The sequence below is a fragment of the Spermophilus citellus genome (genome assembly GCF_964194105.1).
Source record: "Spermophilus citellus genome assembly, chromosome: 1".
NCBI classification, from domain to species: Eukaryota; Metazoa; Chordata; class Mammalia; order Rodentia; family Sciuridae; genus Spermophilus; species Spermophilus citellus.
Genome location: NC_138182.1, coordinates 93734986 through 93753281, shown reverse-complemented (window position 1 = coordinate 93753281; position 18296 = coordinate 93734986). Strand labels below are relative to the sequence as shown.

The following is an 18296-nucleotide window of genomic DNA, read 5'->3' as shown; positions in this document are numbered from 1 at the left end:
GAGCTCTTTTTTTCTTATTGGTGTAAATGCTTTGGCATTGCAGGTTGAAAACCTCTAACCCAAAATTCAAAGACCTCCCAAATCTGAACCTTTTATGAGTGCCAATATGACACCAAAAGTGGAAAATTCCATGCTGAAACTTTCTTTCATGTGCAAAATTATTAAAAATACTGTAAAAAATCACCTTTAGGCTATATGTATAAAGTATACATGAAACAAATGAATTTATTATAGAGACTGGGGCCCCATACCCCAAATATCTCATTGCATATATGCAGATATTCCAAAATCCAAGAAAATCTGAAGTCTGAAACACTTTTGGTCTTAAACATGTCATATAAGGGATAATCAATCCGTGTACCCGTTTTTCATATTAATTTTAATCTTACATAAATTAGAAGCATTTAACTTTTAGAAATGACATTTTTCAATATTTAGGACTATTTCCATAAAGGGATAACCTTAAATATATGTTTCATAGAATGTGATTGTATCTTTTGACCAGCTCCCCCACCCCAACCCTTTGTCTACACAAGCAGTAAGGTGAAAGGTTGGATAGTTGCCAAAAGACCTTGAAATATGTCAGGAGAGACAAAGCTACCACCAAGAAGCTGAAAAAGTTTAGTTTCGCTCAAATTGGCCATTCATTCAACTAATGTAAAGTGATTCTCCTTGCCCTGGCAATGTGACCTGCTGAGGCAGCTGAAATGATAGCTCTGGGTTTGGCACTCTGGGGCAGCCTGCAGGCTCAGCCCTCAGTGGCTTTGGTTCTCTGCTCTCATTTCTTTCTAAGGAATCAAATGATTGCTGGGGCCTCTCATAAGTTTAGGAAGATTCCACTTTAGAAGAAACCAAACCATTGTTTTTCTACCTGATAAGTGGGGCCACTAGATGAGGCTTTCCTTATTTATTTTTATTGTCTTCTTTTGAACTGGCATATATTTGTGAACGAACCCAGATTTATTTCTGTTTTGGATCACTGCTGATGAAAATTAAAAGGCTGGGTTTATCTTTTATTGAAATGTTGATCGGTGCCTCCCATTGCATCACTTAGAAGTGACTTCTGCATGTTTCAATAACATGAATGTTGATTTTTCTGCCAATACATAATTTGCACAATGCTGCTTTAGGGAAGAATTTACAAATGCTCAATCTTAACTGTCTGCTCCATGGTGGAGATGAAGCATCCAAGATCCAAGTATAGTGATTTGATTCAATAGAGTCCATTGTATTGCAGGGTGTATGTGACCCAGTAGAACAGGGACCCAAGAGCCACCCTGCTCAGGTTTGCATCCACTTCTACTTCTTACTAGCAGAGTAATCTTAGCAGGTTATCTAGCCCTCTTGCTGTCTCAGTTTTCCCATTTCTAAAATGGAAAGAATTATAGTATTGACTTTCTAGAGTAGTTGCAAGGATTAAATAAGCTAGCATGCTAAAAATAGTACCTGGCTCACAGCGCTTAGCAAGTGTTGTTATTTTATCACTGTTATTATCCTGTTGGCACTGCCTGAACTCATATAAATGGAAGGTTTATAAATCACTGTTTGAATGTAATTCTCTTCTATATGAAAAAGATTGGACACTGTAAAGACCTGAGTAGAAAATAATGACAGGTATAACCTAAGAATTCAGAGTCAGTAGTTATGTGTGTAATATGTGAGTAAGCACAGTACCATTCTCATCATCTAAATTTTAAATTTTAAAGAATTACATATTGTCTATTGTATTTTTTTTAAAGTGGTTCCTTTTAAAACCCAAGGAATATTTAGTAGTTCACACATATAGAAAATGGTAGAAATTATAGGGCAAATACAGAGCCTAGTCACTAAAGCTTTTGGTGTTAACTGTATCTTTCTTATCTTTGATTTAGAACTCTTCAGGGATAACTACATTTGATAAGAGCAATGGCTTTAAAAGTACCACTAAACCAAGAGAAAACATTCTTCACCATTATGCTTTTACTAGGCTGTTTGGTAAGTAAACTTTCCTTTCTTAAGAATGTGGTAAAAGATTCATATAAGATCGTTTTCTATTTCTCATCCCATACAATTTTCCTTTCTTTCAAATTACATTTGATCATTTTTGCATTTGATTATTAAGTGAAAGAGTAGCTGCTAAGCTGTGAAATTTTTAACAAGTATTGAAATTATTTTATTTAAACTTACATGAAGTCATAAAATTGCTATGTTATAAATCTTGGATTTATAGACACCGTCTCTAACACATCCTAGACTCCAACAAGATCATAAATTCTGACTTGGAGTCCTTGACTTAGAGTTTATGAATACTTTAAAATGGATTTTGAAAGTTATTATTTTGATGTAGGTATATATATATATATCCATCTTGGTCCCAAAAAGTGTTAAAAGCATGGGCTGGGGTTATTGCTTAGCGGTAGACTGCTCACCTAGCACATGCGAGGGCCTGGGTTCAATCCTCAGCACCACATAAAAATAAATAAATAAAATAAAGGTTTTTTTTAAAAAAAGTATTAAAGGCATATAGGAAATTTTAGTGTTTGAATGTGTGACAAAAGATCTATGAAGGTATTCAATTTATTTAATGTTGAGATTTAACAAGGATGTACAAATATAGAGAGAATTATTTGCATGGAACACAGTACCTAAACTCATGGAAGACAATTTAAGAGGAAATGAGATCAAATTGGAGTCTGGGATCTGTGTAGATGTAAGGAAAACTTCCTTTCTGTTCCTTAAAGTTGTTACACGTTGCAGAAATGGCCTAGGAGGGAGGTTGTAGAATTTCTTTCTCAAAGAGATTACAGTCTCTGTATAAAAAGGGAAATTCCTACTCTTTAGGTAAAATCAGTCCACCAATATGGTAGTTAGGTGGAGTTAAAAGAGGTAGGACAAGATTATTAGACCTTTAACCCCCAAGAATTTTCTAGTCCCAACCCTTACCTTGCACTTTCCCTCCCACTGGATATGGAGATTCAGACTTTGACTTTATTTAAGGAGGCTGGTAGATATCATTACATATATTCCTACTTGGTAAGGGTGTTTTTAGAGAATGATTGCTCCTTATTGTAAGCATCAAAAACAATTTTCTGTGCACCTATGTGTGATAGGCATTAGACACAACAGTGTCTGTTCCCACAGTACCCCCTAAGGTTTTCATTTTCATTTAGGAAAACAAAACTGAATGTCTTGACCAATCCTGAGATGCTATTGATTCCAACACTTTTAATAAAATATTATCTGTTAAGAAGCAGGTAAGCACATTTTTGAAGGATGATAGAAATAAAGTGAACTTATTTTTTTTTTTTTGGTAAAATAAGAGGAAAAAAGCTTATTTTGGAAAATGATCCACATCCTTTGTTTTTTGCCAAAGGGTGGTTACTTCATTTAAGGCGTATTCTATGAACCAAGTATATTGCTAGGTCCCAGGAAATGACTTTGTATAATCAGTAAGGATGTAAGTTCATGTATAGGTAGCACTTTGGCTTTGAAGAATTCAGAGAATTTGGCCATTCTTATCATCTACAACACCACAGCTACCATCATCAAGCATTTTACTGGTCTCATGATTGCCAGATAATATTTTTTTATGATCTCTAAGTTAATGACGTACAGCTGGAAAAGTTGAAAATTCTCCATAAAAACCAAATGGCAGATTTATCTCAAGGATAATTGCAAGTTCTTGTGGCTATATGCATATATTCCATCTACTTATTCAATTTATTATACTTAAGTATGTTTATATTTCTTGAAGATCAAAAAATTGGTTATTTAATTCAGATTTTTTAGGTAGCAAAAGGACCTTAGGTCTCTACAGGGCTATTATTTAATATGTTGTCTTAGAAAAAACATCATCCCTCAGATCAGTTTTATCCTGAGTCCTCAGAAGAATATTAGAGGAAGTAGTTAATTCCAAGAAAAGGGGACGCCATTCTATAAAGAGTGAATGAATATTCTGTATTCTTTGGAATACAGAAAATAATTATTAGGTTTATTGATTTTACTTGTTCCACTGACTCACTCAGAAAGTGGTTTTTCTTTTTAAAGTGAAAATTAAATTGACCTCACTCTAAGTTGATATTTACTCTCAGCGATTATATGACTAATGGTGAAGATATTATTCCTTTCTTGCAAACAATATAATGAAAGTACTTTAAGATAATGTTTGTGAAACATTTTATTCCCAGTCATGTAAAGTCATTTGCGAAACCGGAGACTGCAGACAACAGGAATTCCGGGACCAGTCTGGAAATTGCATTCTCTGCAAACAGTGTGGGCCAGGCATGGAGTTGTCTAAGGTACATTCTGGATATGTGGTAAAGTTGTGTATCTGTGTTTGTAAAATGCATTCTTTTGAACTAAATTCTTTCAGTTAATTATTAGTGAAGTTTTGGATACTATTGACAGAATTCTTGTTTCATTGTGTCATTTAGTCATATATTATACAATTCCCATTTTAATACCTTTGATTCATGTGCCTTGCCCAGATAGATAGGATCTAAAAACTGAAATTCAACAAATGTTATTGGTTTACATAATTAAGTGTTTATAGTGTTTCATTGAATGAATTACATTTTCAAGGTCTTTGGGATTTAATTTTTTAAAAAATCAATATTCTTCTGAAAACTTAAAGCATTCATAAGAGAAAATGATGATGTTACCATTTACTGGGGCTTCTTTTTCTTAAACTGAATGTTACCATTGCTAGTCAAGAGACAGTCCAGCATTGGCCTAAATAAAGATGCGCCAAGGTAGCAGTTCTTTTCCAAACCAGAATTTTGAACATTCCTTTGACAACTCAAGTATTATTAGTCTTATTACTCTGAGGGTATGTTACTTCCAGGAGTACTTTAAATATGTTCATTTAAACTAATATTGATTAAGAAATAGTGAGTTATAGCAGGGCTTATTATATTTCACAGTCTTGCTTATTCAGAACTGTGCATTAATTTGCTTTATTTTTTGATCTTTGGAAGATGTTACTGATAGTTAAGAATTGGTGTAATATTTTGTTCTAAGTGAAACATCAAAACCTTCCTGTTAGAAAGGGGACAATAGGTTTTTCTTTTTATTTAAAATGACTTTTAAAGGAGAAGTTCTTTTCCTCTAGGACTACCATTATTTAAAGTTGAGTCTTGTCTTTTGTAGATTTTTGATCAATGACCTATAAACAGCAGGAAACAAAGAAACATGCATTCCACAAGTAGGTGGTGGTAGATGGCTTTTCTCTATGGTTGTTGTGTTACATGAGCAGTGGCTTTCAGTGTCTTGAGCTTTTATATTTGGATTGAAACTGACTGACCTTCAAGCTCTCTAACGTCTAGTTAATTATAGTATCTCAATAGATACTTTTCAATCTCTACTGATTGTAGTAACTTGCATTTTGAGACATGGGTTTTACCAGGTTGGATGGGGAAAGATTCATTTGTAGCAGACATACTTACCTAGGATCAGTGAACTGAGTAGTTAAAAATGCCATAGGGCCAAGAGGAAAATAGTTGAGGATGTTTCTATCCCTGAAAAGACCTTCTTTTCCTAAATCTCTGTGAAAGTCCAAATGAAACCTTCCAGAGTCTAAGAGATGAGTAAATTATTTCTAAGAAGTTGTTCTCTTCTCTTTATCCTTTGAATCTGGAGAATATAACCTTAAAATTATTAGACCAGAAGATGATGATCCAATCAGCCCTGATTTTTTAAATGAAAAACAAAATTATTTTTCTAATTTATAAGTCCCACATGTTAGGAGCTTGTATAAAAACTGAACAAGCTGAAAAATCAGTTCTTAAAAACAGTTCTTCTCCGATCTGTAAGAGAAGTAGGGTCATAGGAAAAACTACTGTCCCTAGTTGGGCAGATACAGAGAATCACAATACACTGCAGCAGAAGCCTCCTTGGGCACTCTAGATAGAGTACTGGAGCAGGAAAACCTGAACTTGAACTAACAAATTGCCAGAGCCTAGGTATAGAAAATTCCCAGAGTTCAAAACTCCAGAGGAAGCCAGTCAGAGGGTGACCTACATGCTTTTGTTTTACCTCCAACATAATCAGACTCTCACAGTAAATATCAGAAAACTCACTTCATTCTTCCAGCAGGGAGAGAAGAAAAGGAACAATTCTGAAAACATGCCAGAGCACTCTATTCTTAAGAAGGACTGTCCTGGGGAGAAACCAGTTTCCCAGAGAGTAACTTGCTGGGGTTTTACCAGAGCCTAACTGACCTGGGGAAAAGGAGATACTCAACTCCAGCCCACTCGTGTCCGTTGTGTCCCATGATAAGGTGGAGTGTGAGGAACTTGAAATACTTGTGAACTCTGCAGTCCAGGGGCACAGGCCTAATCACAGAAATATAGAATGCTTCCCCTCCCCTCCTGCCTTATCTCCACAGCACCTGAGCCCTATTTATAGCCATTCTTTTTACCCTGTACATCAGATATCGATTTTAACAAAAAACTACCAGGCATACTAAAAGGCAAAAAAAAAAAAAAGCACAATTTGAAGCAAGAGGGAAAGTGTCAGAATCAAATGCAGCAAATTCAAAACAACTATGATTAATATGCCATAATGGATAAAATAGATATTATGCAAGCATAGATGGACAGTGTAAGCAGAGACATGGACATCCTTAGAAAGAATAAAAAATAAATAAAAAAAGTTAGAGATCCAAGACTCTAACAGATATAAAGAAGGCCTTTGATGAGCTTATAAGTAAACTGGACATTGCTAACCAAAAAAATCTCTGAGCTTGAAGATTTATCCATAGAAACCTCAAAAAAATAAAAATTAAAAGATTGAAAAAGAAAGAACAAAATATCCAAGAATTATATTACAGCTTCAAAAGGCATGAACATGCATAATGAGAAAACCAGAAAGAGAGAAAGGACCAGAAGACATATTTAGAACAATATGACTTAGAATTTCTACAAATCAATATCAGATACCAAACCACAGATCCAGGAAGGTCAGAGAACACCCAGAAAAATAAACACCCAAAAAAACCTGTACACGGGCATACCATTTTCAAACTATAGGAAAAACAAAAATTAAAGGAAAAGTCCTGAAGAAGCTAGGGGAACAAAGACGTTACCTACAGAGGAGCAGCAATGAGCGTGACGTCTGACTTCTCAGAGAGCATGCAGGAGGAAAGCAGAGGGAGCAGGAGGAGGAGAGGGAACTATTTGAAGTGTTGAGAGAAAATAACCACCAATCTATAGAATTCTGTACCCCATACAATTATCCTTTAAAAATGAAGAAGAAATAAAGACTGATCGAAGTGTAAAGATGAATCCACTATTATAGATGGAGACTTCACCACCCCTCTGTTAGAAATGGACAACTTCTACAGGCAGATTGTCACTTAAGGACATAGCTGAAGTTAGCAGCACCGTCAGTCAACTGGATATAATTGACATCCACAGACAACTTCATCTGACACCAGCAAAATACACATATCTCTCGAGCTCACATGGAAATTTCATCAAGCGATACCGCATTTTTATCATTAAATACTCCTTAACAAATTGAAACGACTAGAAATCATATAATGCCTGTTCTTAGACCACAGCAGAATAAAACAGAAATAGATAACAAAAAATAATGTATGCTGCCAAGCCAGGAGAAGACATGGAGTAACCTTAAGTACATAGTACTAAGTGAAATCTAAAAAAGATCCGTGTGACTCTGGCTATAGGACATTCTAAAACAGGCAGAAATGTGGGGACAGTAAAAAGATCAGTGCTTTCCAGATACAAAGGGAAGGGATTTATAGCCCTCCCCCTTGACAGCTCTCCCCTACATTGGCTACTTTTTACAGATTACTTATTTGAACCTTTCATGAAACCTGGACATTTGGATTAGGTTCATCTAATATCATGAATAGGCAGAACACAGGATTTGGGGGGGCAGTAAAAATACTTTGCATTTGAACATTTGTTCAAACCCATAAGATGCACTTCACCTAGTCTGAACCCTAATGTGAGCTACAGATTTTAGGTGACATTCATGTCTTCATGGATAGTAACAAATACACCATTCTAGTACAGGATGTTGATAATGAATGGGGCTATGTATGTGGGAGGAGGAGCAGGGCAGCAAATACATCCAATGTCTCTGTGCCTTCCTCTTTCTGTGAAACTAAAGCTGCTCTTAAAAAAATGAAGTCTTAGGTGGGCACAGTAGCATGTGCCTGTAATTCCAGCTCTTTAGTAGGAATCTGAGACAAGAGGATTGCGAGTTGGAGGCCAGCCTGGATAACTTAATGAGGCCCTGTCTCAAAATAAAAAGAAACAAAATTTTTATAGTATTTTTAGAAATCTATCTTCTAAGAACATCATAATAGTTTCTCTGTATCATATTTCCATGGATATCCAGAAGAAATATTTTTCCCTGCTTAGCAGCTTTCCTCAAATATTGAAACAGTGATTGAATCCTATTTCATTGGCATCGATGAAAAGGTGGCAGCCCTCACCATTCTGCTGGTACAACTCTGATACATCATGTTAGTAATGTCTGCCTTGTGGGCAACAACACAGATCACCCAGCTTCTCAACCTCATTCTCATACTAAGAATGCCCAGCTCCCAACAGACACACGGTACTTTTTACCCTAGGAATGAATGAATCAATCAACCTCAGGTTATTTTTCAGCGGGGAGGAGAGTAACACTTAAATCTGGTAATATAAAAACTAATGAATTTGTGTATAGTATGAATAGTGAGTTTTGCAAAGTCTTTAATCTTGATTTTTAGCTCACAGTAAATAAAATTAGTAATTGAACCTGGCTCATACACTAAGATGCAACATAGAAATAATATTAACATTTTTATTTCTCAGTTAACTGATCAAGGCAGAGAGCTTGAGTTTTTGTAAGCAATTACTTAGGAATTAGAAAGCTCTACATAGTCCATTCATTAAATTGCTATCTTCTTTCCAAGGTACATTTTAAGTCTTTAACAATAGCGTATATGTTTCAGTCAAAAGAAAAGCTAGCAGTATATTAAAATCAGATAATCACTTAAATTAACAAATAAATCCTATGAGTTAAATATCACTTCCAAGCATTAGATATTTAGGGAAAATTTATTCTTTTGACTAGGATTAAGATATTTTTAGACAACTTTATTTATAAATTTTATATACACACACACACACACACACACACACACATACACATATATATTTCTTAATTTGGAATGTTAAACATATAATTTGAAGGGCTACCTTTTAATTTGTAATGAAACAATGCGTCTGAGAGTCCTTGCATTTTTAACCGAGACTTACAATTTTGGCTACTTGTGGTGTTTGAAATTTTGAAGACACAGTAAACAGAAAACATTCTAAAGTTGGTTATAAAAAGTAGAAAAGCTGGATCAAATTATTGATATCCACAACTAAAGTTTTCTTTATGTTTAGGGGGAAAAAAGGGCATTTTCACCAGACACAAGAGCCTTCAAATAACTTTCATGCTGACATCCTTATTTTACTTGCTTCACTCTATTAAACATAACTAAACTGTTTGTTTCCTAATACCCAGTGTCTAGGTCTATAAGAGCATACTTCTAGGTCATCAGGTTCTTTCAGATGCAAACATGTATCTGTGTCTTAAAACTAAAGCTTGGAAATGCTTTGGGTAAGCAGGCCTAGTTACACTTTCCATCTGTGGTTTTATTACTCCTAATTATTATTTTCTTTGGAAGGCATTCAATTCTATTTTTTCTCGAAATGTCTGGGCTACCTTACCCATTGTTAGTTAGGTTTTACCATCTAAAACATGATTGGAATCGTGTTCCTGGAGACAGTGTGTCCTTGGCACACCTACTGATGTGTGGTCAGTGGATCTCTGGCCTCTTTTCAGTTCTTTCTAATTATTAGACAAGGAGAAGCCTGCACAGCAGCTCCAGCCCTGGCCATACATTGGTGATGTGCATCGATGCTCTCCCCTACGTTGGCTACTTTTTACAGATTACTTATTTGAACCTTTCACAAAACCTGGACATTTGGATTAGGTTCATCTAAAAGATGAACATGGGGCTGGGGATGTGGCTCAAGCGGTAGCGCGCTCGCCTGGCATTCGTGTGGCCCGGGTTCGATCCTCAGCACCACATACAAACAAAGATGTTGTGTCCGCCAAAAACTAAAAAATAAATATTGAAGAATTCTCTCTCTCTCTCTCTCTCTCTCTCTCTCTCTCTCTCTCTCTCTCTCACTCACTCTCTCCCCTCTCTCTTTAAAAAAAAAACATAAAAAAATAAAAGATGAACATCTCTTAACATAACAAAATGGACTTTCTCTCAAATATGTCTTTAGTTGTTATGTCGTCATAGGTATCATTCAACTGCAGTATGTATCATGCATCCAAAAGAGATGGTATTGGCCAAGCACTATCTGTGTGATCTTTGTCTATTAAATAATGGAATCCTTACACCACACATCTTAAATAGGTATTATAATTACTCCCATTTTATAGATGGGGAAACAGACACCAAGGAATTAATTGATGTGTGCATTGGCACTGCTAATAATAGTGCCAGGCTTGGGGAGTGGTAGGGGTCACTTGAGAGTAATGGTCTTTCTGGTTTTGATGCTTCTCTAGTATGTTACTGTTCACTAGAACTGTCTGCCATGAGGGTCTACATCTTTGCCATCCAATATGGGATTCACTAGCCATTGTGGCCTTTGGACACTTGAAATGTGACTAGCCAGTTTCACTGAGAAACTAGATATTTAACTGTATTTCATTTTGATTGATGAAATTTAAGGAAAGTTCCCCCATGAGGTTAGGTAGTGAATTGGATGGTGGAGCTTTAGAATTCTGGCTGAGAACCAGCTTCTAAAACAGAGACCTATACAAATCATGATGACCTAACAACACATGTGTAAGGTGGAGCTGCCGTTCTGGACACTTTCTTCAGTTCCTGGACACTGACACCCATCTGCTTCCATTCCTCCACACTGCTCGCACCAGAGGATGTCCCTCCCTCTGTGGCATTTTGAACAGTCTCATCTCATCAGCTTATTTGGTTCCCAGTCTCTTTCCCCTAAAGCCCCAAATATCCTCTCTCTCTCTCATTTAGGTTCGTTTTAGTCATTCAGCTTAATAAATGGTTAGCTTTATAGTATTTTTGGGAAAATATATGACAGGTCACTGAGCCATTTGGAGTCTGTTTGGAGGATTTTTGTCCCATTGAGCCATATTTACTTTATTTCTCTTCCACTATAGAATTTCATTTTTGAAAGTTTATAATAAAGATGATAGAGAATAGTTTCCACATTTTGGAGTCAAAAATGACAAACATCATCCACCTTGCTCCGTATGTACCACCTGGTGGGTATTTTGATCCATTATTGTGCCCCAGAGCATTACTTGGCCATTGGGTATCTTTTCAGCTCTTGAAAATAAACCTAGCTTTGGGATATGTGGGAGAGGATGATTTTTGTTTTCCCAAAGTAACCACATTAGCCTTTTAATTCTTACTGCCTAGAATGCGCCAAGCCCCTCCTCCTCATGGTGTTAATGCCAACAGTGTGCTTTTAACATGATCGCCTCACAGCAGTAAATCAGGAAACAAGTTTTTGCATGAACCACTTGAAACAGGCTTCAAGCCTCTGGCATGATTTTCAAAGTAAGCTTTTCTAACCAATTATTGGGATGACTTTAGTTAATGTGAAAAAATTAACTCTTGTAAACAACAACATACTTTCCTCTACAGGGTACATGTCTAACTTCATGTTTTTAAAGATGTCTCATTTTTGAAAACAGTTTTTACTCATATGAGGAAGGTCACCAAAAGCCCACATAATTTGCAACCATTAAAAAAAAAAAAAGATTTATTTCTGCCTTTTAATTACAGCATTGCTCACTTTGTTTATGTTTAATGACACTTGATCAAGCCCAGGGATGTTTGGCAGATAATAACAAGCTCTCATTTGTAATTTTTCTTAAAAAAAAAAAAAAAAAAAAAAAAACTCCACTAGAGATTTTCTTAAGTTGGGGGGAAATATCTCTTTGGTGTTATTTTATTAAAGGAAATTAAAAAGTTGATTTCTAAGCACTGGCCACATAAATCTAATTTGTCATTTCCATTTGCGTGTCCTAGATTTTCTCCACAAATAATTTCTTTCCTATCCAAATGTGGAATTTAACGTTTAACTTTTAAAGTTCAGAGAACCAAAGTTAATAACATATTGGCTGTACAAATAAATAGTGCATTTGACCTGAGGTCCCAGAATAAGATTCCTGAATGCTGCTGGGAGGGGTGGGGGGGGTGGGGGGGTGGGGGGGGTGGGGGGGTGGGGGTGGTTTCATGAGGTTCTCCCCCATGGTGTGAGAAAACTGTACCTCCACCATGGAGGAGGGGACTCACCTATGTTTCTGTTAAGTGCTGGATTTACCAAGAGAGAAAAGAGAAAAGGGGATTTGGGGAGACTGTTTTCTTTGAGTCATTTTGCTATTGGACAGCCACCAAATGTGGCTTCAAAATCTTGGGCATAGTGACAGAGCTACTGCTGCCGCCAGCTGGGGTGGGTGGTAGCAGCCCAGCTGGATCCAGAACCAAGATAAGGAAGCCTGCTCACCCCACCCCCACCCAGCACCCCCTTCCTACCCCTCCCCACCCCACGGACCCACAGCACAGGAGGACTGTTTGGCCTGACCGAGCAGGAACCACTCCTGTGGCCTTCACATGCTTTTGCTCCCTGGAATTAAAAAAAACAAAGTCAGTCTTTAGGAAAAGCTGCCTTCAACAATATTTGTACATCCATTTGTTTACTCACCAGCACTTACTTCTCACTCACTGGCCTGTTATGAGTGAGAGACAGCGACAGGCCTTGGGGGGAAGGAGTCGGGGGCGGGTAGCATCAGACACCAAAGATGGCACCCTTCTGATTTTAGGAAGTAGGAACACTTTTTTTCATTGCATTATTATTTTACATATGTGTATAGTGTTCTAACCTGAAAGTTTATTCACCAAAAAGTCTTCTTAGGGATTTGGGGTAGTGCTAGGTATTTCCTTCAAGCTCTTTAGATACCATGTCATAATCTCAAAAATAAAGACGATGATATTTTAAAGCTAAGATGTATTTCTACCATTGATTTTAACACTAGACCATGCTCCATAAAAATGAAATGATATATCTAATTCTAAAGCCTAGACCAGTGATGGACTTATTTTTCCTCTACCTTCTTTTCTCTTCCATTCCCTCACCTGTCCCCTCCCATCTCTTCTTATGAAATGAAGACAAAAGAACTCCAGTGCAAACTGGAAAGGTCCAAAAAACCCAGAGATAGGAAATAACGTGGCAAAATAGATTTGACTTAGGACTATTGCCATATGGAGAAAGACCACAGTATAGGACTGGGCTTACCTCTGAATACAGCATGGGCAACTGGGGATCTGTAGCCAAGGGACAGGTTAGGGCTCAGCGGATGGAAAATCACCGAGAATGCATCAGGGGTCAGCAGGGATTTTGGCAAAACTGACCGAACAGGATTCTTACTAAGATAGGCCTGGGTGACCAGAACAGACAATCACCTGGGGGATGGTGGAGGATAAGGGACCTGACCAGATATGGAGGAGAGGGAGTTCTGGCTAAACTGACTTAACTGGGCTCTTGAGGACAAGGTCTCAGGAAAACCTGGCTCAGAGGAGCTTGGCTGGAGTTTGATCAAGGAGAATCTTTGTTAAACCTAGCTCATTCCTGTACTTACTTACTTACTGACTGACTTATTTGCCTGCTGCATTGAGTAATATATTTATAGAAATTACCCCGTCTATATGTAAGTTATGGGGGAAAGACAAAAAAAATGTAATTGTTTTCATTAGATGCACAATTAGGTCCTCTGATCAGTGCCAACACGATTGGTCAAACATGGATTCCTCTGTCCCAGCTCCGTTCTAGGCAAATAAATTCAGCTACATTCATATACTGGAATACTCTCTCCATTTGCTGAGAGGGAAATCTCTCCAAGATGCATTGAGTGGGAAAAACAAATGAGCTGCAAAACAGTGTGGTAGATGTGCACGTGTGTGCACACATAGGATATTTCTGCAGGCTACCCCCAAACTGGTGCCAGTGTTTGCCAGTGTGGAGTGGGAGGAAGTTAGGAACTAGGGACGGGAAGAGGGGTGACTGTTTGATTTTTTTAAAATCTCAGTACATGTGGTACTTTTTAATATACAAAGTAATAAAAAGGAAAAGGAATGATCTCTAGCCAGGAAGACAACTCAAGTTTGCAAAGGCCCAGTCAGTCTGTGCCAGCCGCGATTGTGGTGGATTGGAGGCTGCTGAGTCTCCCTTTCAGCTGCTGTATTTCTTCTTCCCTTGGTTATTTATTGGACTTACTGTGGAAGATTTCAAGGCATTTTAACCACCTGGTTTTACTGACTGAAATAAAAACATCAAAGCAGACGTTTATATTGAGGGTAATTTAATATTTATATGCTGTTTACTTTATAGCCTGGATTACAAATAATTACAGAGTCTCTGTTTATGGTGCTTTAGAATTATGACAGTCAACTCAAAAAGTGATTGCTGCTATGGACACTATACTATACTTTAATTCCTTGGAAACAACTTCTCTGAATTTCTACTTGATTCAAGCTTTCCAGTAGCATGGTCTCTTCATTTATTTCTTAGACTATCAGGAACTAACTGTAAACTAGTTCTATAAGTTTAAAAACAAGAAGATTCTGATTTTCTAATATTATCTTTTTGAAAATGGCAAATACTTCAGAGAAAAATATTTTAAATAAAATTCTCTCAAATAAGCCATCTCTATAAAAGCATTCAGGAAAGTGTATGATATATGCTCAATCATTGTTTGTATTTTGCATCTAGTACTGGATGCCAGCTTTATCTCAACTCCTTATCTAAACCCACCCCAGTGAAATTTACTACTGTTGACAGAAAAACACATAAACTCCAAATAGACATAGTAAGTTGATATCCAGATAATGAAAGCAAAAATATGAAATGTATGGAGCCTGACTTTGATTTCTATATATGATTTAGTCCAGTGTAGAATGGGCAAAAAAAATTCACGAGATGTTCATTCTACCAAATATAATGACATGTGATTGACACAGAACATTGTATAACAAAAAGACACGGGTGCAAGCATTCCTTATATGCAATAAAATTCTAGGATATATTCAGGGATCCAAAAATAAACACAAAGGCTTACCCTACAATAAAACTTTTGTTGTTTTTCACTTTTGTTCCACCAAAAAAGGAGACCATCAAAACTCCTATTGATATTTGTTTTCAATTCATGTCTAGTTGGATCACTTCTCTAGTTCCTCATGAAGCAAAAAAGTGCATTGTTGGAGATGGTCACTCAGTAGGAGCCAAGAGTGAAAGTGCACTGCCTGGCAGGGATTAAGCGGGCAGAAGTTTCTGTGTGGACACAGGGTGCCATGTCTTTTGTGTGACAGCACAGTATAGCAGGTGACATAGTGAGGTCAAGTGCAGCTATATTTTGTGTACCATTCATATTGTTTAATTAAAAATTTTGGATTTGTTGAGGCAGGAGGATTGCAAATTCAAGGCCAGCCTGGGCAACTTAGTGAGATCCTGTCTCAAAATAAAAAATAAAAGGCTGGGGATGTAGCTCAGTGGTTGACCACTTTTCTACTGAGTAAGACCCTGGGTTCCATATGCAGTACTGGGAAAGAAAGAAAGAAGGAAGGAAGGAAGGAAAGAAGGAAGAGAGGGAGGGAGGGAGGGATGGAGGGAGGGAAAGAGAGAGAAAGAAAAGGAAATTGCAACTCATTTTAAAATTATTTTTATTCAATTAAAGTATTTTAGATGGAAAGTGGTATGTTTCAAGCACCCCCGCCAAAAAAAAAAAAAAAAAAAAAAAAAAATGAGGTCAGAAGTTCCCCGGGTTCCCTAATGAAGCTTTATTACACTTGAATCAGTAAAGTTGCTTTATTGGTTTGTAGAAAATCCAAAATAATAATAGCCATAGGTATAATTTATTTAATGATGCCTACTCTGTGCTTGATGTAGAGTTTATATGTTTTCCCGTTCATTTTTCAAAACAACCCCACGGGGCAGGTATTATCGCCATCTCACAGGTTCCATGAAGAACCTGAGGATCAGAGAGTTCTCAGAGTAACTTAGCCAGCAGCGGCAGTTGCATGCAAACTCATAAATCTTTGGATCTAATGTAGGAAACATAGTTTCTTCTCCTATAACAACCTGACTTTAAAAAAAAAATTCATCTTTGTGAATGTATCTCTTTCTGAGATCTCTTTTCTCTTTCTCTTTATTTCCTCCTCTTCTACTTCCCTTCCTTTTTGCGTTTCCTTCTTTGTTGTGCTGTAACCTGTACATGAGTGTCTTGCCATCCAGGCTGCAGGATCAAAGCATGATTTTGAAACCCTCTGCTCTTGCCAGAGCCTCTGCCATGGGGATGCCCAGCATGTGAACAATGGGCGCCCCCCACATGTCACGTGCACTGTGCTTTGATCCCAGAGACTGTGTGTGGGAGGCTGTCTTCTATATTTACAGAAAGCCTTCCCATGCTCACAGTTCTCTCAGCAACAAAAGTGCTCAGCAAAAACACACATCTGTCCCAGCACAGAGCCACAATGCCCAGTACAAAGCACCAAAGCCGTTCACAATGACCTCCCCGAAAAGGCCTTGCACAGGTCCAGAGAAATTCTTTTTGAATAAATACCTCTTTATCATTTTCTTCATTTCAAGAATGATGAATTTTTTTGCAAACAATGAATTATTACAGAATGATGAAAAATGATAATTCCACCTATGGCCAACAGCGATCATCTCTGAACGATTTTAAAGAAATTCTAATTTGTGGGTTAGTTCTTCGAATCATGTTGCTTTTTCTCTCTCTCCTGTCTGTGCCTTTGCTTTAAAACTTTGTGTAGCTGGAGCACTCAGGATTAAGAGACCCTTCACTTGTTTTCCTCCCCGACTCTTTGTGGTACATGTTCGAGATGTGTATTTCTTTGAAAGACAGGCAGAGTAACTGAGAGGAGGAGAAAAGATATTGCTCTTCCAAAATGTGAATGAGTTAATTAGTGAAAAACCCTAGACTGAAGTGAATACTCAGTATCCTTTACTGAGTGGTTTACTGATTACAAGCAGTACTATTCTCTTAGTTGATTTTGATTTTAATTTTTGATCAGCTAGTATTGCATAATTGGTTTTGCATACAAACACAAATGAATGGAGAAATTAAAAATATATAAATTCTATAGAAGAATAGGTATTTTGAACTAGTTGGAACTTACATTTGAGCATCCAGGGTTTACGAATGAGGAAACTGAGTCTCTTAGAGATTTCATCTGAGCCCTGCTCCCTCTGTTTCATGTAGCTAATATTCATGGCCTGACCCAGCCCCTCTCTGCAAAGGTGCTCTTCATGCAGCTGTCAAGCTGATGCCTATTTTTATTTAATGCACCTCACAAAGTACAAGGAATCAGTTGCAAGAATGTCACCTTTCAGACATCTTCCTATGTATATGTAATACCTATATGTAAAGAACCCAGCAGCCGTCAGAGTGCAGCAGTTATGAAGCCTGGCTAGCATTGAATTGTGTGGGTTCCAATCCTGGCCCTGATAACTTACTTAAGGTATGTCACTTCTGCAAAGCTGCATCTCTCTCTCAGTGCAATGGGCATAATGACAGTGTCCCTCATGGCTGTCATCATGGCTGCTTATTGAGATAGCATGTATAAAGTTCTTGGCCTGGAGTGAACACTGATTAAATGCCAGGAGTTATTTTTTTTTCTCATAATTGAGATTTTATGAGTTGGATTGAGAGTCAATAAACAGACATTTTAATTTGTCTGCCATTCTTAATGTGACTACTAAAAATCTAGAAAGCTATGAAATACGATTCCTTTTTCAACGGTTCTAGTGACTTTCCAGTTTCAAATTTGGTGGTAAATTTTCCTTAGGAGATGATCAAGGACCAGTATCTTTGAATAGTTAATAAACTGAGACATAAACCAACCAGTTCCCAATTTTATATCATCTACACTGTATCCTCAAATTTTCCACCTTTCACAGCACGTTAGCATAATTGTTAGGGATATTGGATTGCCACGACCGCAGAGGCTACAGAGTGCACATAAACCTGACAGGGCAACAGTCAAGGAATGGTTTTCTTTAGGAAACAATTCTACAAAAGAAACATGGGAGTCGGGTTATTGTGTTTGTAGTCAATGGGATCATACTTCTAATTCCATGTTATAACATTGTTTAAACACATCTGCATTGTTTTTATGGCTGCTTTGCAATCACGTTTTATGCCATACTATAATTTATTTCACTCTTGAACCTGTGGAAATG

The 18296-nt window shown here is 37.2% G+C and overlaps 1 protein-coding gene across 6 annotated transcripts in view; it reads left to right on the top strand.

Moving 5' to 3' along the window:
• The window catches only part of TNFRSF19 (TNF receptor superfamily member 19), a 90715-nt gene that overhangs the window by 14987 nt on the left and 57432 nt on the right, over window positions 1-18296 (top strand). For all 6 annotated transcript variants that reach the window (XM_081289344.1, XM_081289339.1, XM_081289341.1 and 3 more), the window contains 2 exons: window positions 1872-1974; window positions 4167-4277. In XM_081289344.1, coding sequence (XP_081145470.1) covers window positions 1906-1974; window positions 4167-4277 — 180 coding nt within the window. In that variant the 5' untranslated portion in view covers window positions 1872-1905. The remainder of the gene's footprint in view (window positions 1-1871; window positions 1975-4166; window positions 4278-18296) is intronic.